The 24,052-nt window shown below is 50.7% G+C and overlaps 1 protein-coding gene across 3 annotated transcripts in view; it reads left to right on the forward strand.

The window, feature by feature from the left end:
• The window catches only part of ST3GAL2 (ST3 beta-galactoside alpha-2,3-sialyltransferase 2), a 57,850-nt gene that overhangs the window by 20,258 nt on the left and 13,540 nt on the right, over positions 1–24,052 (forward strand). For 2 of the 3 annotated variants that reach the window (XR_009864461.1, XM_062177318.1), the window contains exons 2-3: positions 18,553–19,893; positions 22,077–22,270. Coding sequence is in view for 2 of the 3 variants with exons in the window: in XM_062177318.1 (XP_062033302.1) it covers positions 19,555–19,893; positions 22,077–22,270 (533 nt within the window). In the remaining variant the exon portion in view is untranslated. Of the gene's footprint in view, positions 1–17,266; positions 17,289–18,552; positions 19,894–22,076; positions 22,271–24,052 lie in introns of those variants that run through there. The other variant, XM_062177319.1, reaches the window with a different exon arrangement.

Here is a 24,052-nt window from a genome sequence, read left to right on the forward strand (position 1 = left end):
TCTCAGTGCCCCAGTACACTTGACCTTGGAGGCAGTCAGAGGGTGGGGGTGGGAAACGAAGGTCCAAACCCCCAGGGGTCCAGGCTCTTCTCTGGCTTTCCCTTGGCTGCCCTTTGTTTACCCTACACCCTGCTTCTTCCACAAGTCTCCAAAGCCACTTCCTACCTCCTGCTTTTCTTTTTTCTTTCTTTTTTCTTTTTTTTGACAGGCAGAGTTAGACAGTGAGAGACAGAGAGAAAGGTCTTCCTTTCTGTTGGTTTACTCCCCAAATGGCCGCTACGGCCAGCGCACTGCACCGATCCGAAGCCAGGAGCCAGGTGCTTCCTCCTGGTCTCCCTTGTGGGTGCAGGGCCCGAGCACTTGGGCCATCCTCTACTTCCTTCCTGGGCCACAGCAGAGAACTGGACTGGAAGAGGAGCAATTGGGACAGAATCTGGCACCCCAACTGGGACTAGAACCTGGTGTACCGGCACTGCAGGCGGAGGATTAGCCAAGTGAGCTGCGGCGCCGGCCCCCTCCTGCCTTTCTTAATGTCTAGGGCTTTAAGCCCTAGAGAGACACCCCTCATTAACTTTGTCTTCTCTAGAATCTCGCCGCAGTGGACACCTGTGGGATGGACCACAGGGGGCTGTTTAGTACCTGCTCACGTTAGGCCTCTCTTCTGCGTGGTCTCATGAAGTGGAGGCTGGGGAAGAGGTGACAGGGCCAGGATCTATATGCTCTGTCAGAGGATGGGAACAGCACTTTTTTGTGCTCAGCCTGAGGGCAAAGGCCAACTGAGGCAGAGCTGGCCCTGAGGCCTCAGCCTTCTCCAATGCCGGGACCTGCCACTGGGGAGGTGGAGTGAGGGAGCAGTGCCTGTAGTTGGCTGGGAAGGAAGCTCTAGGGCAGTGGCAGGCCCAAGGAAGGGTGGGGCCCAGGAGTGGTTGCCCAAGTTGAGGCTGGGGCCAGCAGAACTGTGGCCCTCAACCTGCCCAGATAGCCACTGAGCTAGGAGCTTTATGCCTCCAGCCCTTCCAGAACCCCTCTGAGAAGGGTGGCATTCCCGTTTTATAGGTAAGGACACACCGGGAAAAGGTCAAAGAGTCAAATAGTAGCCGACAGTGGCAAAGCCAGACTGAGTCCAAGTTTTTCTAGGCACTTTCTTCATTTTGAGAGGCTTATAGCTGAGGTGAACTGACTTGACGACCTGGAAAGTCCTAGGCGGGGCCAACTGCAGCCAGAGGCCTGTGGTTCTTAGAGGAGTGACAGAAAGCTCCATCTGAGCAGGACACTTCCACCATTACTACAGTCCAGGCAGCTGCCTGAGCTACACACACACACACACACACATACACATACACGCACACACACACATACACACACACACCCCCTCCCCAATGGCTCAGATTTGCTAAATCTGGCTTACCCTGATGCCTCAGGTTTGGTGGTGGTCCAGGAGAAGCCGGAGAAAGCTCTCACTTCCAGACTGTCAGTACCAGGAGGTGGGGCAGAATGTCATTTGCAGTCCCTCTACAAGCTTGTATAATTGATAAAAACAGTTTCAAAGAATTTCTTCATAGCCATTATTTTTTCTGGGCTTGCATATGGAGAAGAGACTCATTTGGGAAAACATGTATTGATGCCCACTGTTAAGAGGCAGGAATTGAAAGCATGGTCTCTGTGCCCTTAGAATTTATATTTTATTTTAAGTGAGGGAAATAGATACAAAAGATCAGTATAGGATCTTAAATAAATGTGGGCCACATGTAGCTTCTGATCCAAATTAGTTCATAATCCCAGGAGGGTGGCAGATGATGAGCAGTGAGGCTTGGGAGATCCTGGTTTGTGGGTCTCTGAAATGCTATCATTGTTATGAAACCTGACCATGACCCCATGAATAAGGGTGCCCCATTTCATACACTATTTTTTTAAAAGCTTTATTTATTGGAGGCAGAGTGAGAGAGTGGGAAAGAGAGAGAAAGAGAGATCTTCCATCCACTATTTCACTACCCAAATACCTAAAACAGCAGGGGTTGGGCCAGGCTGAAGCCAGGAGCCAGGAACTCCATCTGAGTCTTCTACATGGGTAGCAGGAACTCAAGTACATGAGCCATCAGCCACTGCCTTCCCAGGCGTCTCGGCAGGGAGCTGGGTCAGTAGTGGAGCCTTCAGGACTTGAACCAGCATTTTGATTTGGGATGTGAGCATCTCAAGCAATAGCTTAACCTACTGTGCTGCAATGCTCAACCACCCATCCCATGTACTTATTTATTTATTTAAAGATGTATTCACTTATTTCACAGGCAGAGTTACAGAGAGAGAGGTCTTCCATCCACCGGCTCACTCCCCAAATGGCCACAACAGCCAGATCATTTATTTATTTATTTATTTTAAGATTTATATTATTTATTTGAAAGAGTTACAGAGAGACATAGACAGAGACACAGGTCTTCCAACCACTGGTTCACTCCCGAAATGGCCGCAATGGCCAGAGCTGAGCTGATTCGAAGCCAGGAGCCAGGTGTTTCTTCCAGGTCTCCCATGTGGGTACAGGGGCCCAAGGACTTGGGCCATCCTCTGCTGCTTTCCCAAGCACATTAGCAGGGAGCTGGATCAGAAGTGGATGGACAGAGACTCAAACCGGTGTCCAAATGGATGCTGGTGTTGCAGGCCAGGGCTTTAACCTAATGCGCTACAGCGCTGGCCCCAGACTATTTATTTTTATAAAAGACCTGCAGAGAGGGAGAGGGAGACAGATAGTTAGAGATCTTTCATTTGCTGATCCACTCCCCAGATAGCTGGAGCCAAGAGCCAGCTCCCGGTCTTCCATATGGGTAGCAGCGGTCCAAGTAGTTGGGCCATCTTCCAGTGCTTTCTCAGTCCATTAGCAGGGAGCTGGATAGGAAGTGGATCAGCCAGGACACGAACTGACACCCATATGGGATGCTGATATCACAAGGGGCAGCTTTACTGGGTATGCCACAATGCCAGCCCCTCATATACTTTTTTTTTTTTAAGTTTATTTATTTATTTGTTTGAAAGGCAGAATGAGAGAGGGAGAGAGAGAGATCTTCCATCCACTGCTTCATTTTCCAAATGGCTGCAATGGCCAAGACTGGTCCATTCTGAAGCAAGGATCTCAGAACTCCAACCAGAAGTGGCCTGAGCCGTCTTCTGTTGCTTTCCCAGGAACATTAGGAAACTGGATAGGAGGCAGAGCAGCCAGGACTCAACCTGCCATTAGTACCCATTGTGTCACAACGCTGGACTCATCTCACTACTTCTGAAGGCAGGAAGATGAGTTTAAATCTGAGTGCAGATTGACATGGCAAGGAGGCCGTTAAGAATGCAGGTCTAGGTGCAGGCATTTGCTGCAGCAGTTAGACACTAGTTAGGATGCCTACATCCTACTTCGGGGCGCCTGGGTTTGAGTCCTAGCTCTGCTCCTGATTCCACCTTCTGCCAGTGGAGACCGTGGGAGGCAGCAGGTGATGGCTCAAGTAGTTGGGAGCCCTGGATTGTTTTTGGCTTCCAGGAATTTGAAGAATGAACTTGTTAATGGGAATACTTGCTCTCTCTCTCTCGCTCTCTCTCTCTCTACCTCTCAACTAAACAGTTAAAACTTTGTTAAATGCAGATCTGGAACCCAGGATCAAGAGGCAAGCTCTTAGATTTGAAAGGGAATAGTAGGGCCGGCACCGTGGCTCAACAGGCTAATCCTCTGCCTTGCGGTGCCGGCACACCAGGTTCTAGTCCCGGTCGGGGCACCGGATTCTATCCCGGTTGCCCCTCTTCCAGGCCAGCTCTCTGCTGTGGCCAGGGAAGGCAGTGGAGGATGGCCGAAGTGCTTGGGCCCTGCACCCCATGGGAGACCAGGAGAAGCACCTGGCTCCTGCCATTGGATCAGCGCAGTGCGCCAGCCGCGGCGGCCATTGGAGGTGAACCAACGGCAAAGGAAGACCTTTCTCTCTGTCTCTCTCTCTCACTGTCCACTCTGCCTGTCAAAAATTAAAAAAAGAAAAAGAAAAAAAAGAAAGGGAATAGTGGGTATACTAGCAGTAAAGGCAAAAAGGAGTGAGGGCAGATCCTTCATGATATATTAGCAGCTGCAAGGAAGAGGTAACAAAGATCAGAGAGGCAAGAAAGTGATCACAATGACTTTGACCTCAGAGAGGTGATTGGCAGTAATAGAGATAATCCAAGAGAACCAAGATGTCATTCCTTTTTTTTAATAATTTTTTTTAGATTTATTTATTTATTTGAAAGAGAGAGGGAGGAAGAGAAAGATCTTTTCATCCACTGGCTCACTCTCAAAGTGGCCACAACAGCCTCGGCAGGGCCAGCCTGAAGCCAGGATCCTAGACCACCATCTGCATCTCCCACATGGGTGGCAGATGCCCAAGCACTTGGGCCGTATTCAGCTACTTTCCTAGGTACCTTAGCAGGGAGCTGAAGTAGATCAGCTGAAACTCCAGTGTTTCAGGTTTTCAGCCAGTGTTGCAGGTGGAGGCTCAACTCCCTGCGCTGGCCCCTGGGTATCCTCTTTTGACTGGTGAAGAATCTTGGCCTTGTTGGTTGCAGCCTGGACTGGAATTTGGCTCTTAAATCTACTACTCAGTTGATGTACGTTGAAACTTTAGGCTGATTGTTGGAGGAGGGCCAGGGACTTGAAGAGAATCAGAGGGGCCTATCATCAAGGGTGTCCATCTGGCCAGCAATGCATTTCTCACTAGCCACGTGAAAGACTGAGTGGGTCAGGTGGTATGGAAGAGGGCTGGCAGCTGGCAGTGCCCTCGTCAGTGAAAATGTGCTCACAGTACATCTGAGTGAGTGATCCTGTTTGTGGAACAACACACTCCAGCCCCCGCCACCCCAGTGTGGACTAGAATGAAGGCAGGGGTGGGGAAGAGAATAGTTTTTGTTGGGTCTTTTGCTCAGCTTGCCCCAGGGTATCTCAGTCTGCTCCCTTTGGTGTGCTGGCTGGAGATCAGAGATGGTTTGATATCCCTTCCCAAGAGACTGGTATTGGCAGGGATCCCCAGGGCCCTGGTACGAACAGTTTAATCCAGTGGTGCTGTAAATTTATACTCTAAACACACAGCAGTAATACATGAAAAGATAAAATTCTAAAAATAGCCATGCACTCCTCCCCTCCACCCCACACAATAATAAACATCCTTGTGGATGAGAAATGGAGAGGAACACAAGGATGAAGCAAGGCTAAAGCTGCAGGCCTGCTGGGCTGTGCCTCTGAGAGCAGAAGTTTGGGGTAACAGCGCTCTCAGGTGCTCCACAAGAGGCATGGGAGTAGAGCCAGCGTGTGCCTTGAACCCACTGCCTGAAAGTAGGCTGAAAAAGGGTTGTCACTGACCATTTCCTGTGGCTAGGGCTTATTTTAACTATGGTTACAGTTTGGACCCAAGCTGAGCTGCTGCCGCAAGATTGGATTCTAGACCAGGAGCCCAGGGAGACACCGTGAGTTTAAATCCCTCAATGGGGAGAGAAAATGAAATACAAAAGTTAAGATGAGCTTGTGTATAAGTTCTGTAACAGATGAAGAAAACCAGTGGAAGCAAAGAATCGATAAAATCAAAGAAGAATTTACCTCAGAAGAAATGAAAGTAACAGAGCAACAAGTAAGTAGGTTTAGGACATTCAACTAGATAAGGGAACACTATATACATTACAGGAAAAAGAGACTGTGAAGCAAATGTGTTTATAAAAGAGTAGCTATTAAAAATTCTGGAGGGGCCATTGTCGTAACACAGTGGGTCTAACTGCCATTTGCTACACCGGCATCCCGTATTGGAGTGTCAGCTTGAGTCTTGGCTGCTCCATTTCAGATCCAGCTCCCTGTTAATACACCTGGGAAGGCAATGAAAGGTGATCCAGGTAATTAGGCCCCTGCCACCCACATAGGAGACCCAGATGGAGGTCCTGGTCCAACCCTGGCTGTAGCGTGCCTTTGGGGACTGAACCAGCAAATGGAAGAGCTCTATCTTTGTCTCTCTTCCCTCTGTCCCTCTCGCCTTCTCCATTGCTCTGCCTTTCAAATAAATAAGTCTCTTTTTTGAAGGTTTATTTATTTATTAATTTATTTTTAAAATATTATTGATTTATTTATTTGAAAGAGTTACACAGAGAGAGGAGAGGCAGAGAGAGAGAGAGAAAGAGAGAGAGGTCTTCCACCCACGGGTTCACTCCCCAGATGGCTGCAATGGCCGGAGCTGCACTGATCTGAAGCCAGGAGCCAGGAGCTTCTTCCAGGTCTCCCGTGCGGGTGCAGGAGCCCAAGGACTTGGGCCATCCTCCACTGCTTTCCCAGGCCATAGCAGAGAGCTGGGTCAGAAGTGCAGCAGCCGGGTCTCAAACCGGCGCCCATATGGGATGCCAGCGCTTCAGGCTAGGGCAGTGACCCGCTGCACCACCGTGCCAGCCCCTATTTATTTATTTTTAAAGTCAGAGTTACAGAGAGAGAGAAAAGAGGGATAGAGAGAGGAGAAATATCTTCTGCTTACTGGTTCACTCCCCAGATGGCCACAAGAGCCAGCACTGGGCCAAGTTGACAGAAGCCTGGAGCTTCCTCCGTGTATCCCATGTGGGTGGCCTGAGCCCAAACACTTGGGCCATCTTTTGCTGCTTTTTCCAGGCCATTAGCAAGGAGTTGGGTTAGAACTGGAGCAGCTAGGATTTGAACCGACGTCCATGTGGGATGCCGGCGTCATAGGCAGTGGCTTCTGCCTGCTATGCCACAATGCCAGCCCCAATAAATCTTTTTATTTTTTATTTTTTTTTATTTTTGACAGGCAGAGTGGACAGTGAGAGAGAGACAGAAAGGTCTTCCTTTTTGCTGTTGGTTCACCCTCCAATGGCCGCCACGGTAGGTGCGCTGCGGCCGGCACACCGCGCTGATCCGATGGCAGGAGCCAGGTGCTTCTCCTGGTCTCCCATGGGGTGCAGGGCCCAAGCACTTGGGCCATCCTCCACTGCACTCCCGGGCCACAGCAGAGAGCTGGCCTGGAAGAGGGCCAACCGGGACAGGATCGGTGCCCCGACTGGGACTAGAACCCAGTGTGCCGGCACCGCAAGGCGGAGGATTAGCCTAGTGAGCCGTGGCGCCGGCCAATAAACCTTTTTTTAAAGAAGAAAATCTTAGGGCTGGCACTGTGTAGTGCGCCCTTTCGAGTCCTGGCTGCTCCTATCCAGCTCCCTGCTAATGCATCTGGGAAAGCAGTGGAAGATGGCCCAAGTCCTTGGGCCCCTGCACCCACATGGGAGACCCAGAAGAAGCTCCTGGCTCCTGGCTTTGGATCAGCCCAGCTCTGGCCATTGTGGCGATTTGGGGAGCAAACCAGTGGATGGAATATCTCTTTCCTTCTCTCTGTAACTCTACCTTTCAAATAAATAAATGTTTATTTTTTAAAAAAAGGAAAATATCCCCAAATTCTAGAAATGAAAAAATAGTATCATTAGAATTTGAAATGACAATTGTAGGTTAGACACAGGGAATTAGTGAATTTGACAGATAATACTGAGGGATTCACCTAGAAAGCAGCACACAGCTGGAGGACAGAATGAGAGCCTGTAGCGTGTGTCTGGTAGGAATTCCAGATAGAGATAAAGGCAAGGCAAAGAAATAATATGGAAAAGCTAATGGCTCAGAATTTCAGACTTGAAGGAAAAGCACAAATATCACACAGAATCAATAATTTGTCACTAGATGGACTGTAGTGAAACTGCAGACAAGAATAAAGAGAATGAATGGTAAAGACTACCAAGGGAAAGAATTCCAAGGAAGTTGTACTGACATACAACATTTCATAGACATTGGATGGCAGAAAAGAATAGAGTGAGAGACCAGGCTGGAGTTCCTGCAATCCTGGCTTCAGCTTAGCCTACCTCTGACTGTTTCCTACGTTTGGGGAGTGAATCAGTGAATGGAAGATGTCTCTTTTTCTCTGTCTCTCTCTTTCATGATGCTTTTTGAATAAATAAATCTTTTATTATTATTATTATTATTTTGAAAAGAGACAAGACTGCAAATTGATTAGGTACAATAAAGACTTGCTTTAAAAAATCTTGGAAAAAAAGTAAAGGCCTGCTGGGGGTTGGCTATCATCTGGGGACGGGGTCCTTGCTTGCCTGTACAAGGTAGGATTATTTTGGCAGGAAAAGAAGAGAGAATGGCTGCCACAGTGGCAAACCACACAAACAAAATTCAGTATCTAATAGGACTTTTAATTTTAAAAAAGTAAAGCTGGAATTGGTAACCATGTAATCAAGGAAGAATAAGGTAGAATAAAGAAGGAAACCATGCCACATCTCTGCCTTGCTCAAGAGAATGGTACTACTGAAAACCGTAGACCTCATCAGGAAAAGGTCTGTATGCCACTCACTTAAGATAATCACTGAAAGAAGGAAAATACCATCTCCAAACCAGGAGGGGGAAAGAGGGGTAATGGTCAAGCTAATGTGTCAGTCCAACAAAAGTCAGGAAAAGAAACCGAAGAGAAAGAAGAACACGAAGATAATAAGGGAAGTCCAAATGTGTAAGTGTAGTGGATTAAACTCGTGTATTTAGAACAACAATAGACCATCAGATCAGATACAGAGCAAAGAATGGTCTGGTGGATGGGAAGAATTGGCCCACAGGAAACAGGACTGCACCAGCACCTGGAGCCCCGTGGGCTTCACCCCACAGGTGTTCTGTGGTGCAGAGCAATTCTGTTCCTTGGCCCAGTTTTCCTCCTCTCTCCTGAACTCTGTCTGGGCTGTCTGCCAGCCTACTGAGATAACCTTGTTTTTCTAGACTTTACTTCCTGCCTCAGTGTAAATATGAAGAGCAAATTACTGGACTACACACACACATGCACACACACTCATCCCACGTGGCAGCTCCTGGAGAGAGCAGGCCTGGGGCAGGGCAGGTTGTTGTCCTGAAGGAACACGTGTCCCCAGTCTCCCCTCTTCTTCCCCTCTCCATGCCTCAGGCCCCAAGCACGGCTCCCCTTCCAGGCAGTTTTTTAGGGTGCGGCACTGATCCTCTTGCAAGGTAGACAGATAGTTTATTTCTCTAGGACTCAACTGAAAGTTAGAGTTCTAATCTTAGGTTTCCAGAAAAGTGTCAGCTCCTGCCTTCTGGTGTTCTGGTTGCCCACTCTGGGCAGCATCAGAAGTACCAGAGCTGAGACTTCAGAGCAGGTATTAAGTAAGGCTGGGTGCCCTGAAGGAGGCTGGGGCTCTGTGGTGTAGACAGAGCCTGAGTCACTAGGATGGCCCTGAGAGGCCCGTGCCTGAGGCTGGGAGTGTCGCAATGTGGGATGTTGCAATGCTATGACTCCAGCTAACCAAGCCTGAGGGAGGGGATGAAACCAGTCTGAGACAAATCAAGGTCGTGCCTCACTGGGTGTGCAGGGTGGATAAGGGATGAGTTTTTTGTCTCTTCCCCTAGATAATGACAGACCCCCCAGGGCTGCTCTGCCAGGTTTGTGGTTGCCTAATCCTGGAGGCAGAGAGAGCATCAGGCGGCTGCGTTGCCAGGGATCAGAGGGACCCTTTTGATGGTCGTCCCCCAGTCAATGGGAACAGCTTGTTTGGAAGGCAGTGGGCTCCAGCAGAAGGAGCACTAGATTTGGAGTCTTCAGACCTGGCTTGGCTTTAAAGCATCTTCACTTCCGCCTGGCTGACCTTGTCAGTCTGTGGACTCCTGAGAAGACCTGGGGAGGGGCTCAGAAATGCTCAGAGACTCCAAAGTAATTGAGTAATCGACGTTAACTGTGTGTGGTTCAGAACAGGGCTATGGGATGCCCCCTCAGTGTGTGTGAGTGGGTGGAAAGAGGTGTGCCATCAGTCTTTTTGTTTTTTTGGACAGGCAGAGTTTGACAGTGAAAGAGACAGAGAAAAAGGTCTTCCTTCCATTGGCTCACCCCTCAAATGGCCGCTACCTGGTCTCCCATGCGGGTGCAGGGCCCAAGCACTTGGGCCATCCTCCACTGCCTTCCCGGGCCACAGCAGAGAGCTGGACTGGAAGAGGGGCAACCGGGACGGAATCCGGAGCCCCAACCGGGACTAGACCCTGGGGTGCTGATGCCGCAGGTGGAGGATTAGCCTAATGAGCCGCACCATCAGTCTTGAGCTGGGCTTTTTTCCTGCTCCCAGAGGCAAGCAGCCCCCACCTCCCCGTCCTCAGCACCTTCTGTTGACATTTCTCTGCCTGCCAAAAAGGTTGTGTTCACCTGTCTTGGCCTAAGGCCGTGCTATCCTGTGCTTCATTCGGTTAATTCGATGGCTGGTCTCCTGGGATCTGACCAGGCATGGCTCTGCCAGTCTCCAAAACAGTCCCTACTTCTCATTCGACTGCTCCTTCCCTCTAGCTGCAGGGTGGTAAGGGCCCACTCTGAGCTCCGATTGGTTCCTGGTATGGGTGGACGTTGCCCTGACTGGTGGACGGCTCAGTGAAGAAGGGGGACACAGCCTCATTCACGCCTCAAGGCCCCTGCTGCCCCTGACCTTCTGAATCTTGGCTGCCAGTTTCTTTTCAGCCTCAGCGTCTTGAGGTGGACCAGCCATTCAGGGGACGTTTGTTGTTACATAATCTCCCCAAGTTTGCAAAATATGTGACCAGAAGCTTCTTATAGGACCACAGCCTTATCTTGCCACTTACTACATTTCCCTGGTTACCTTGCTTCTCTCTTAGATGACTATTTGCATCTAGTCTCTCAGTAAATTTTCGAATCTGATGATAAAGAGACCCTGTTTGTTGTCTGTGCCCTTCTGCCACAAATGCCACAAATGTCAGTTGTTGCAACTTTGAGTTATTTCCACTTTGGAGCTACTGTGAATAATACTGCTTTAACTCACTTGTGTACAGGTTTTGTGTGGACATAGGTGTGCATTTCTCTTGGGTATTTGCCCAGAAGTGGGATTTCTGAGTCCTGTGGTAACTCTGTATTCAACCTTTTGAGAAACTGCTAGGATGTTTGACAAAGTGACTGCACCATTTCACGTTCCCACCGGCGACCAGCAGTGTGTGAGGACTACTGTCTCTGTGTCTTTAGTAGTGCTCGTTGTCATTTGTCCTTTTGGTTACACCATCCTGGTGGGTGGGAAGTGGTACCTCGTGGTAGTTTTGATTTGCATTTCCCTGTGCACTAATGCTGTCCAGCCTCTTTGTGTTTATTTTTTAAAGATTTGTTTACTGGGTCTGATGCCGTGGTGTAGTGGGTAAAGCTGCTGCCTGCAGTGCCAACAACCCATATGGGTGACAGTTCAAGACTGGCTGCTCTGCTTCTGATCCAGCTCTCTGCTGTGGCCTGGGAAACAGTGGAAGATGGCCCAAGTCCTTAGGCCCCTGCACCTACATGGGAGACTTGGAAGAAGCTCCTGGCTCCTGGCTACAGATTGGTGCAGCTCCAGCCATTGTGGCCAACTAGGGAGTGAACCAGCAGATGAATCTCCTGTTGTCTCTCTACCTCTGCCTCTCTTTAACTCTGTATTTCAAATAAATAAATAAATATTTTAAACATTTATTTATTTATTTGAAAGAGTTACACAGAAAGAGAAGAAGAGCCAGAGGCAGAGAGAGAGAGAGAGAGAGAGAGAGAGAGATACTTTCCATCTTCTGGCCTAGTACCCAAGTGGCCACAATGGCTGGTTATGGGCCAGGCAGGAGCCAGGAGCCAGGAGCTTCTTCCAGGTCCCCCACGTATCCCTCCAGCTCTGCCCTCACCTGTGCTTCAGATATATGTGTCTTCCTCCTGTTGTCAAAAAGGCATCTTAAATTTACCCTGTCACACACAACACTCCTGGTTTTTCCAGCCGACCTCAGTAATTTCCGGTCTTTTCTGTGTGCACCTCTTCCCCCACGTTGCTCAGGCCACAGCCCGGGTCTCCCTGGTTCCTCTCTTCCTCTCCCCCTTATCCCACCTCCTCTGTCCACCCCATCAGGTAAATCCTTTAGAATATTTACCAACACTTCCCACCCCCCACCCCTGTGATACTGCCATCTTCCTTTGGTTGCACACAGCAGCCGGAGTAGTCCTGCAAGAAGACATGTGAAATTCATCATCACACTTTCCAAATAGTATACATCATACTTGTCCTTTCTCTCTCTCTCTCTCTCTTTTTAGATTTATATTTATTTATTTGAAAGGCAGCATGACACAGAGAGAGGGAGAGACAGAGAAAGAGATCTTATTTCACTCCCCAAATGGCCACAAAGGTGGGGGCTGGGCCAGGTTAAAGCCAGGAGCCAGGAACTTCCCCAGGTCTGCGACGTGGTGAAGACAAGGGTCCAAGTACTTGTGCCATCTCCCATTGCCTTCCCAGGTACATTATAGCAGGGATCTGGATTGGAAGCAGAGCAGCCAGCACTTGAACCAGTTGGGATGCCAACTTTGCAGGCAGTGGCTTAACCTGCTATGCCACAGCACCGGTCCCCATACATGTTCTCTTTAAAGAATAAATGGGGGGGGGCCGGTGCCATGGCTCAATAGGCTAATCCTCCGCTATGCGGCACTGGCACACCGGGTTCTAGTCCTGGTCAGGGCGCTGGATTCTGTCCCGGTTGCCCCTCTTCCAGGCCAGCTCTCTGCTGTGGCCTGGGAAGGCAGTAGAGGATGGCCCAAGTCCTTGGGCCCTGCACCCCATGGGAGACCAGGAGAAGCACCTGGCTCCTGGCTTCGGTCCAGTGTGGCACGCCGGCTGCAGCGGCCGTTGGAGGGTGAACCAACGGCAAAGGAAGACCTTTCTCTCTGTCTCTCTCTCTCACTGTCCACTCTGCCTGTCAAAAAAAAAAAAAAAAAAAAAAAAAGGAATAAATGGCACCGTGGTGCAGTAGGTTAATCCTCCCCCTGCGGCACCGCCATCCCATCTGGGCGCCAGTTCTAGTCCCAGTTGCTCCTTTTCCAATCTAGCTCTCTTCTGTGGCCTGGGAAAGCAATAAAAGATGGCCCAAGTCCTTGGGCCCCTGCACCCACTTGGGAGACCAGGAAGAAGCACCTGGCTCCTGGCTTTGGATTGGTGCAGCTCTGGCCATTGTGGCCATTTAGGGGAGTGAACCAACGGAAGGAAGACCTTTCTTTCTATCTCTCTCTCTGTCTCTCTCTGTCTGTAACTCTACCTCTCAAATAAATAAATAAAATCTTAAAAAATTTAAGGAATAAACATGGATCCAGGGAAAGTATTCTCTGGCATTCCCAAAGCCCGTGGAGGTCCTTCCTTGGCTCCTCAGGAATCTCCTGAATTTTAGATTGTTTCATGGATTTTCCCTATTGTTTTGTTATCTGTATATAAAGGTATAAACAATGTCTTGCTCAGGTTTGCATTTTTTAAAGCTTTTTATGGATTCATGCTTTGGGCTTTCATGCTTTTTGTTCAATATACTAATTTTTTGGTCATGTTCATCCCTATTGGTGTCTAAAACTGCAGTGCATTCATTTTTCCATGTGGCAATAGTGTATTGCAATTTATCCATTTTATTCCGATGGACCTTTGCGTTTAGAGTTTTCGGCTATTCCATTCTTGTACGTTTCTCCTGGTACACACTTATGTTCGTATGTACCTGGTAATCGACATTCTTAGAGTCTATTACACAACTACTTACCTGAATGCCTAAAATTACAAAGATTGAGACTATTAAGGACGTGTAGTAAATAGAACTGTCATGCATCACTGGTGGGAACGTAAAATGCTGCATCCACTTGGGAAAAGCATTTGATAATTTCTGGTAAAGTTCAACATACATCTATCAACCATGTGGTCCAGTAATTTCACTCCCAGGTGTTTATTCAAGAGAAATGAGAATGTGAGTCCACAAAAAAGACTTTGTACAAGAATTTCATGGCAGTTTGACTAATAATGACTAAGAACTGGAAACAACTCAAATGTCCCACTATGGAAAAAAAAAAAAAAAAAAACTACTGATGCATACACCATGAGCAAATCTCCACACCATTATGCTGAGCAGAACGAGCCCGACACACAGAGGGCCGTAGTGCATAGTTCCACTCTGAAGATCCAGCTTCCAGTGACAGGAGTCAGAAAAGTGGTGGCCCGACAAGAAGGGGAGTTTCTGGGATGGTGGAAATAATCTGCATTTTAAATTGGTTAATCACTCTGGTTTACACACATGTGACTTTCATTAGGCCTAGCCCTGAAATATTTTTGCACTTCATTATATTTGAATGAAACTTTCACAAAATAATTGCATTATCCCATTGGGGTGAGAGTTTCCTAAGTGAGATTGAACACTGTACTCAGCATTGTTGTTGGGGTTCAACATAAGCTTTCTTTCTTTTTTTTTTTTTTTAAGATTGATTTATTATTTGGCTGGCGCCGCAGCTCACTAGGCTAATCCTCCGCCTGCAGCGCCGGCACCCCAGGTTCTAGTCCTGGTTGGGGCGCCGGTTCTGTCCCAGTTGCTCCTCTTCCAGTCCAGCTCTCTGCTGTGGCCCGGGAGTGCAGTGGAGGATGGCCCAAGTCCTTGGGCCCTGCACCTGCATGGGTGACCAGGAGGAAGCACCTGGCTCCTGGCTTTGGATCAGTGTAGCGCGCCGGCTGCAACGCACCAGCCGTAGCAGCCACCTGGGGGGTGAATCAACAGAAAAGGAAGATCTTTCTCTCTCTCTCTCTCTCTCTCTCTCTAACTCTGCCTGTCAGAAAAATTTTTTAAAAAAATTTAAAAAAAGGTTTATTTATTATTTAAGTCAGAATCGCATAGAGAGAGGGAGAGACAGAGAGAGAGCTATCTTCCATCCACTGTTTCACTCCCCAGATGGCTGCAACAGCTTAGGCTGAGCCAAGCCAAACCCAGGAGCCAGGAGTTTCTTCCAGGCCTCCCACATGGATGGCAGGGTCCAAGCATTTAGGCTGTCTCCTGCTGTTTTTCAGAGGCCATTAGCAAGGAGCTGGATCAGAAGTGGAGCAGCCAGGACCTGAACCATCAACCATACACAATGCTGCTGTCAGGGGTTGTGGCTTTACCAGCTATGCCATGATGCCCGCTCCAAGCTTCTTCTTCTTTTTTTTTTTTTTTTTTTTTAATTTTTCAAAAAATATTTACCTAGGGCCAGCTTTGTGGCAGAGTGGGTAAAGCTGCCGCCTGCTATGTTTGCATACCATATGGGCGCCAGTTTGAGTCCTGGGTGCTCCGCTTCTAATCCAGCTCCCTACTGATGCACCTGGGAAAGCAGCAGAGGATGATCCAAGTCCTTAGGCTCCTGTGTTCACGTGGGAGACCTGAAGGAAGCTTCTGGCTCCTGGGTTTGGATCAGCCCAGCTCTAGCCATTGTGGCCATTTGGTGAGTGAGCCAGCAGATGGAAGACCTGTCTCTCTCTCTCTCTTTAACTCTATCTTTCAAATAAATGAATAAATCTTAAAAAAAAAAAAAAGAAAATATTTTCTTTAATTATTTGGAAGGGAGAGAGATAGAGAGAGACCATGAAAGACAGAGATCTCTCATTCACTGGTTCACTACCCAAATGCCCCAGCTGGAGCTGTGCCAGGCTGGTTCTCCCACACTGATGGCAGGGACTCAAGTACGCGAGCCCACACCTGCTGCCTCCCAGAGTGCACATTAGCAGGCATTTGGGTCAGAAATAGAGGAGGTGAAACTGGAACCAGGCACTTCAATATGAGATTCAGGCATCCCCAAAAGTGGTTACCCACCATGCCAAGCGCCTGGTCAGCTTTTTAATATTGGGATGTGTGTGTGCTTTTTATGAATGATCAGAGTAGCCGTGAAGGAGAGAGTCCCCAGTTAGGCAGTGAGGGGCGTGGGGCGTGCACAGGTGGAGATGAGATGTATGAGGGTCACCTCTGGGGTTTTTAGGGTGTGTCTAGGGGCCTCTGATATGTTTTAGCCTCTCCCTGGGTCTTCATTTGATCGCAACACAAAATTGATCAATTTAAGCTCCTAGTAGCAGCCTGCATATGAGGTTCTCAAAACAAGGCTTTTTGCCTTCCCTGCTCTTTTTTTTTTTTTTTTTTTTTTGACAGGCAGAGTGGACAGTGAGAGAGAGAGACAGAGAGAAAGGTCTTCCTTTGCCGTTGGTTCACCCTCCAACGGCCGCTGCAGCCGGAGCATTGCGCTGATCCGAAGCCAGGAGCCAGGTGCTTCTCCTGGTCACCCATGCAGGTGCAGGGCCCAAGGACTTGGGCCATCCTCCACTGCACTCCTGGGCCACAGCAGAGAGCTGGCCTGGAAGAGGGGCAACCGGGACAGGATCGGTGCCCCGACCGGGACTAGAACCCGGGGTGCCAGTGCCGCAGGCAGAGGATTAGCCTAGTGAGCTGTGGCACCGGCCCTTCCCTGCTCCTTCTAAAACACATTGTTGAAGCTAAGAATTTTCCTTTTCCCAACATGGGAGTCTGGTTACCTCAGATGCTCATGTATTTAGGATCCCAAGGAGCCAGTGACTTCCTTCAGAAGCTACCTGTGCCAACCTGTCCCAGCCCCCATCTTCAGGAGCCACTGTGGGGCTGCCCACCCAGAGCACAGGGCTCCCCAGACAAGGCCCCTCACTCCCAGCACTTGCTCAGCCTGCAAAGTCACTGCCTCCCAGGGCCACCAGCCTTCTTCAGGTCACAGGAAACTGGGAGCAGGGCCCTGCGAGAGAACACAGTCAGGTTCTCTCTGCTACACCAGAGCTGGAAGGATTCTCCTTAGGCACTGAGCATGGAAATGGGCAAAGGGAGAACTGGAAGAGAATGACCTGGCATCCTGTGTAGAGACTGTTCAGCCAGAGGCCGTGCCTAGAGTGTGATCTGCTAAATGGGTACAGTGGAACACTAAGCCAGTGCTACTGAAGTCTCTGTGGATCAGAGCCAGGAGCCCCGAGTCACAGGGGCAAAGTGTACTCCTGACCCTGGGAAGCCTGCTTCTGTCTCTCCTTCCCTCTCGCCTCTGACCCCTGGGGAGTTCCCGGGAGCTCATGGGTTTCTTTTGGTGCCCTGGCCCATTCCAGGCCTTGCAGCCAGATAGATCGGAGCCAAATCTCACTTCCACTCAGGAAGTCATGACCTCAGTCGAGTTCCTCCACTTTTGTGTGCATCATTTTCCCACCCACAGAGATGTCCTCTCTATTACAACATGCGAGTTCCATTCCCTGATGGCTTTGTGGTTTGGCTTGGCCCCAGAAATTTGAGATGCCACCAGAGGAGGGGGTGGCTGGATTTCTTGAAGTAGGAGCCTGAGAGACGGTGTCTGCTGCTGGTGGCAGCAACCCGGGGACTCTGGAAGGGCTGGCTAGAGCTTCCCATGAGGAGGGGTTGCTGGATGGGACTGTGAGGTCCAGAGTCCAGCCAGGTAAGGGGCAGAGTTGGATTTGGAAAGGAGATGGCTTCAGTGATTCCATGGGTGGAGCCAGGGTTCAGGGACTCCGCTTGCTTGCTTTTTTTTTTTAAAGCGGTGACTTTCAACAGCCCTTGTCTCGACTGTCGAGGAATAGTTTATTTATTTATTTATTTATTTTATTTATTTATTTTTTTTTTGACAGGCAGAGTGGATAGTGAGAGAGACAGAGAGAAAGGTCTTCCTTTGCCGTTGGTTCACCCTCCAATGGCCGCTGCGGCCAGCGCATCTCGCTGATCCGAAGCCAGGAGCCAGGCGCTTCTCCCAGTCTCCCATGCAGGTGCAGGGCCCAAGCACTTGGGCCATCCTCCACTGCCTTCCCGGGCCATAGCAGAGAGCTGGCCTGGAAGAGGGGCAACCGGGATAGAATCTGGCGCCCCAACCGGAACTAGAACCCGGTGTGCCGGCGCCGCAAGGCGGAGGATTAGCCTGTTAAGCCACGGCGCCGGCCTCTGCTTGCTTTCTGACTCTTGCTCTGGCTCCCCTGCAGCTGGCACGAATTCAAACTCCTTTCTTTACAGTTGATCCCCAAACTGCCCTGCTAATGGAATCTCCTTCCTGTTCTTGTCTGCCAGGGCAGCATGGGGCCCCAGGCTGTCAGTGCTCCCGGAGAGCCTGGAGTTTGTTTCTTCCATAACATACACAGAAGGCGGGTTGGTGGTGGTTCCATGCCCAGCATCCTGGTCTCTGACATAGTTAGGTTCTCTCTGCTACACCAGAGCTGGGAGGATTGTTAATGGTTCACTGAGCTGGCCCAGAATCGCCTCATCTATGATCTGTACTCAGAGAGAAAAGGGGCAAGTCCCAGGGTCAGTTCACAGCCCCTCTTCTCACCAGGAGGGCTTCCCCACAAGCAGGGAGAGCTCCCTGTCTGACTGTTGGTATTCAGAGCCTACTGGGATCACCTGAAATTTACACATAGCTGGACTAGAAGTTTCTAAACCTGCTCTTTCCAGAGACTTGACGCACAGCTCTGGGGAAATCACTTTATCACATCCCTTGTTTACCTTCTGGCTAATAAGTGAGTCCTGTGAGGCTGGGAGTTTTTTAGAGCGATAGTATCTGTGGATAGTTACTGGGGAGAGCCTTCTCTTTTGTCTACCCTCTGGTTAAGTGGGCGTCTCCTCCACTGCTAGCTTTGTCCCCTCTGGGGCTGGGGGTGGAGCTGGGGGCGCCTGTGTGTGTGATTTATCTGCACATTCTTTCTCTGCAATTTCAGGGTCATGCTGCGGCAGCCAGGCGCCTGACAAGTGAGGGGGAACCTGCCAGGGGATTACTGCTAGTGCAAGCTGACGGCTGGCCTCAGGGGAGTGGGGATGGGCAGAACAGCCGCCAAGCCTGGGCCAGCATCCCCGGGAAGGAGGCCTGAGCCCTGGCAGGGAGCTCAGCACATGCTTGGCTGACCCAGACTTCGTTGGATGCAGCACCCCGCCGAGCAGCAGCTGTTCTCAGCCCCAGAGGACCTCACAGCGGGTGTAGGAGCTTTGTGACCCTTTGTGCAACTGCGGATAGGGCTGTGAGCACTGGGAGAAGGGACCAACCCCTGCCGTGGAAAGAAGAGAGCGGAACCCAAGACAAAGAGGATCTTGATCTTTGAATCAGGATTTTCTGATATCCACGGAGCTTCCTGGTTCTCAGGACTGGGGTCTGATCCTCTCCTGTGGGAGAAGGGTTGGGCCAGGAGGGCCGACCAGGGCGGGGACGACTCTCGCATGGAATCCAGGCACCCCGAAGCCCATGTGCTCTCTGTTGTGATTGGAGTTCTAGGACTTCCCCGCTGCAGGGGACGAGGGGCTGCCTCGGCGTCTGCTCATGAGCCACAAGGACCCCGACTGCTCCAGACTGGACCATTTCAAGCTGCCAAAGAGGGGGCCCCCCAGAGCTGGCACCCAGCGATTCCAAGGGACTAGAGGGCTGGGATGGACTGACCTTCCCCTGGGCAGGGCAGTGGGAGAGGCAGAGCCTCTGTGGCCCAGCTAGTGACTGAGAGACCTGATGAAGCCCTAACCAGGTGCCCGAGTGGCTCAGGGATAGAGGAGCCCCTTCTGCCTACATGCGCTCTCCTTAACTTTAGGGAGAGTGCGGCAAGGGACCCTGCCTGGGGCTCGTGTCCCTATGCCCTTTGCACGTGCTGCCAGAACAAGGAGGCTGCACCGTGGCCAGCCCCTCAGTGGGCTGGGAAAGGAGTGGCCACGGTGATAGCCGCTCACCTGCCAGCACCATGAAGTGCTCCCTGCGGGTGTGGTTCCTTTCCGTGGCCTTCCTGCTGGTGTTCATCATGTCCCTGCTCTTCACCTACTCTCACCACAGCATGGCTACCCTGCCCTACCTGGACTCGGGGGCCCTGGGTGGGACCCACCGGGTGAAGCTGGTGCCCGGCTATGCTGGCCTACAGCGCCTCAGCAAGGAGGGGCTCACAGGCAAGAGCTGCGCCTGCCGACGCTGCATGGGTGACGCCGGCACCTCTGACTGGTTTGACAGCCACTTCGACAGCAACATTTCCCCCGTCTGGACCCGAGAGAATATGGATCTCCCCCCGGATGTCCAGAGGTGGTGGATGGTGAGAGCTGTGGTCCCTCCTCTCCAGGGGTCTGTCCCTTCTGTTTCAGAGTCATTCTTAGAGCCTGCACTTGGATTTGGGCTCTCTTCTGGCTGCCCCAAAATTGATAATGTCGGAGCACCATTTGGCCAGAGCCATATATCAGGATCACGGATTATTGAAGGACAGAGTGAGCTTTAGCCTGGAAGGAGAGAGAACTAGCATTTTTGGTGCCTGAAGAAGCCTCGTGTAGACCAGACCCTCCAGCTCAGTCAGGTAGCACAGGACAGAGTAGCAGGTGCCAAGAGAGAAGATGGAGAGGGCCAAGGCAGTGGGGAGAGGACTTCCCTGTCCCCAGGAGACAGCCACCCCTTGGCTCCAGCAAGTGCTGCTGTGCAAGGATGCAGCCCACGCTGCTGAATCTTCTGACCTTTCAAGAGAACCCAGAAATCCACTTTTTTTTTTTTTGTAAATATCCTAATTTCTAAGTGTTGGCTCCAGGTAATTGTAAACACCAATAAGGCCACTCCCTTGATTCTTTAAAGTTGCTGGAAAAGATTTTCATCTAGACTGGGGTAAGAAAATACTGCAGACCACCCCAGGGGCTAAGGGAAGGGCTGGGGGCCTGGACGGCTGCTCCTCCCCATCCTTCTGAGTCCTGGTGCCTTTCTGCTTCTTTTCATTCCCTCCACCTGGCGCTGTCATCTCTGGAGATTCACTCCCCAGGCTCTGCAGGGCCATCTGGTGACCACCTGTGGCAAGGGTGGACCTATGCCAGTTCTTAACCCAGGCTCCCTGCGTTCCCACTGAGCCCTTGGAAAGCGGCTCATGGTCCCTGGTTTCCCAAGCTGGCAAATGGGGAACACGATGACTTTGCCTTTTTCTCATGCTCAGGGAAGCTGCGAGGGTGAGCACATGTGATGAGGCTCATCATAACAACTGCAGAGAACCTGTCAAAGTCCCCAAGGACTGAGGTCTGCAGAGCCAAGGTCACTAGGAGCCTCACCGGCCATTCCCAAGACAGCCTGGAGCCCTTGAAGGGTTCTGTCTGTTGTGGGCACAGCCTTCATTTTAAGTGGAAATTCAGAGTTCAGAGAATGCACAGGGTTTGCCCAGCGGCATGGTCTCAGTGGTGGCAATATAGGGCCAGGACAGGGCTCTGGACAGGCCTTCTGTCCACAGGGACTAAATTTGGTTGCTGTTTAAGCACCAAGCATGTTCCTCGGCTGAGACGCATCTTCCCTCTTCCCCCACAACCACTGTCTTTTGCCATGAACTTGAGAATTCTTGTCTCAGAGCCAGGCTCCCTATCCAGGAAGATCCATTCTCTGAGCAGCCACTGCTTACTGCAAACTGATGGAGCTGTGGCTCAGTCCACAGAGCATCTTACAGCCCTAGTTTTGACTTTACCAACTGGTAACTCAGGGGCCAAGTCCAGCCCACCTAATGTATTTAAAATGTCTGTGCTGGTTGCCAGCATTTAGAACTCAGGATATTTCACATGAAGATCATATTTTCAGCTTCTCTTAAAGATTTGGAAAATTGGGCCTTTCTGAGCTCACCAAACCCCCATGGCAATAATTGGCTGAAATTGCTCCTTTTGAAGAGGCACCTGGCCTGTTTGTAAGGAGCCCCACCTCTGGCTTCATTTGAGTGATGTCTCTGCCTCACTTCTTGGTCTTTGATAACCAGCTGTTTGATTCCTGTTCTTGCTGGTGGTGGTGAGTGCATGGGACCAGCTTTATTCCAGCCATTCTCACTTCAGAAAAAAATCCGTCTTCCTGTCTACGTTTCCCCTAGGGCTCAAGGAATGGTTCCAGGTATCCAGTGAATGTTGCCCTGGATGCGGCTTCTGTGACCCCTGCCTTCCTACGAAGTCTCAGGAGCGCCCCCTGTAGGCTGGTTGGGAAGGAGCTTCTGCAGGAAGTTGCTCTTCTCGGTGGCACAGGCCTGCATGCTCCTGAGAATGTGTTGCATAGCAGCACTTTGACCCCTGAGCCCCTCAGCTGCATCAGAGCAGCTCCATGATTAGCAGGGCACCTGGTGGTGAAACTCAGCCAGAAACAAGAGGGCAGGGTCCTCACTACCCAGAGAATCCTTGCTCTGTGACAGGCCTGGTCTGTGGCTCAGACACCGGACGGTAAGGCAGGGTGGGGGGGTTAGCCAGAGGCCTTCCCTCCTCTCACTCTCCCTCCCCTCCACAGATGTTGCAGCCCCAGTTCAAGTCACATAACACCAACGAGGTGCTGGAGAAGCTGTTCCAGATAGTGCCGGGCGAGAACCCCTACCGCTTCCGAGACCCCCACCAGTGCCGGCGCTGTGCCGTGGTGGGGAACTCGGGCAACCTGCGGGGTTCCGGCTATGGGCAGGATGTGGACGGGCACAACTTCATCATGAGGTGAGCCCCTGTGGAGCCTGACTGGCCTCCGTGGCTCTATCTGGCAGGGCTTGGATTGCCAGCTGTTGGGGGTGCTGTGGGACCCTGACTCCCAGAGCTGTGACATATTGCCTTGTCTTCTCTCTCTCGTCTATTTGCAGCGGAGACGTGGAATTCCAAATCTAGACATTGTTTAAGTCCCAGACTCAGTTTCCATGGCTTTGAATTCCTCTGAAAGTAGCTGAAAGTAAACACCTGGCCAGTCTTGGGCGAAAACTCCCATCGGAGGCCCTCCCTACCCACCCATTCCCCCCAAAAGTTGGTCCAGCAGTGAGGGCCCCAAACCAAGCTAGCGTCTTTCTTAATAGCAGTAGCTTATTTTGGCAGGCTCACGGAAGACAAGATGTTCTGTGCAGAAAGAGGAGCTGTCTAGGACTTGCTCTGGGCGGTGTCTGCCTCCCCTCATCTCCAAAGGCTTAGGTTATTTGGGGTCTCATTTATTCTAGAGGCATCTGAGCCCAGCCTTAAGGAAAGAAGGGTTGGAGGGCATTCCATCTGGCAGTGAAGGCCTAGGAATGAACAGAGAGTGGAAGGCAGACTTGTGACCCAGACGCGGGCTTCTCTCTGCTTCTGAACCTGTGTTTCCTGACTTCTCTCCTTGGCTGAGGACAGGAAATACCACAGTGGGGCTCCTTCTGTTCCTCTCCTTGGTGGAGAAGAGTCTTAAGAATAAACATCTGAAAACACCCAGTTTTCACTAAGCCTTTCCTAGGATGAGCATTGTAGAAAGACCAGGTTTCCCAGGAGGCAGAAGGAAGGGCTTTGTCTTAGAAACTGTTGCTGTCTCCATAGCAACACCAAGGCAGCAATATGTCTCTGAGGCTTTCAACATTCCTTGCGTGTTGGGAATTAGTGGCAGGTCAGGAAGAGAGGAGAATGCTAAAGTCCATCAAGGACCCCAAAACCACCTGAGGTTGTCCCCCATCCTTCAATTCCTGGTACCCTAAATGGTAGGGAGGAAAAGTGGGAGCTGGAGATGGGCCTCTCTTCACCCAGACAGTGGCTGAGTTTTTGTGAATGGGGCATCCACCACTCCAGTGCAGCCCTGAGGCATTAGGGAGCCCGGAAGCACCTGCCTCCTAGGCCACCTGCACCAAGTGGGAGCTTTCATTAGGCACCTCAGTCATGGGTAGGAAGCTCCAGGAGAAGCCCTGAAGACCCAAAAGGCTTGGCTGCTTCTGACACCTGGTGGCACCAGTCAGGCAGGCTACAAAAAGAAGGTCACAAACACTCCCTCCCATGGGTCAGGCAAGGAGACAGGGTATTTTGGAGTGGACCCCAGAGATGCTCTTCGGAAAGGGCCAGTGACCCAGCTGGTAATTGGCTGTCTACGGGTCTATAGGAGCCAGATGGCAGTGCAATTGACCCTGCATGTTAGTTTGAAACCAACTAGGAGGGCTACCAACCTGGAAGTAAGATGAACACAAAACCCCACTGGCAGGGCTTATCTGCATTTTGGTGACATGGTAGCACTACCCCCCATCCCCTAACTCACCGCCCTATCCCTCTCTTCTTCTTCCTCCTCCTTCTATAAGTCCTCTGGGCCCTGCTGCCTGCTCCAAATGGCATTGAGCTGTTTGTACCTCAGCTAGCCAGCAGATCCATCCACAGCTCCCAAAACAGCACTTGGTGGATGTGGGCATGCCACAAGTACAAGAAGGAATGAAAGGGACCGAACAGCCTCAAACCAAACTGTCAATAAGAGTGCATGTCCACTTTGCCTGTGTCCCTGCACCCAAGAGC

Source organism: Lepus europaeus, chromosome 19, assembly GCF_033115175.1.
Source record: "Lepus europaeus isolate LE1 chromosome 19, mLepTim1.pri, whole genome shotgun sequence".
NCBI classification, from domain to species: Eukaryota; Metazoa; Chordata; class Mammalia; order Lagomorpha; family Leporidae; genus Lepus; species Lepus europaeus.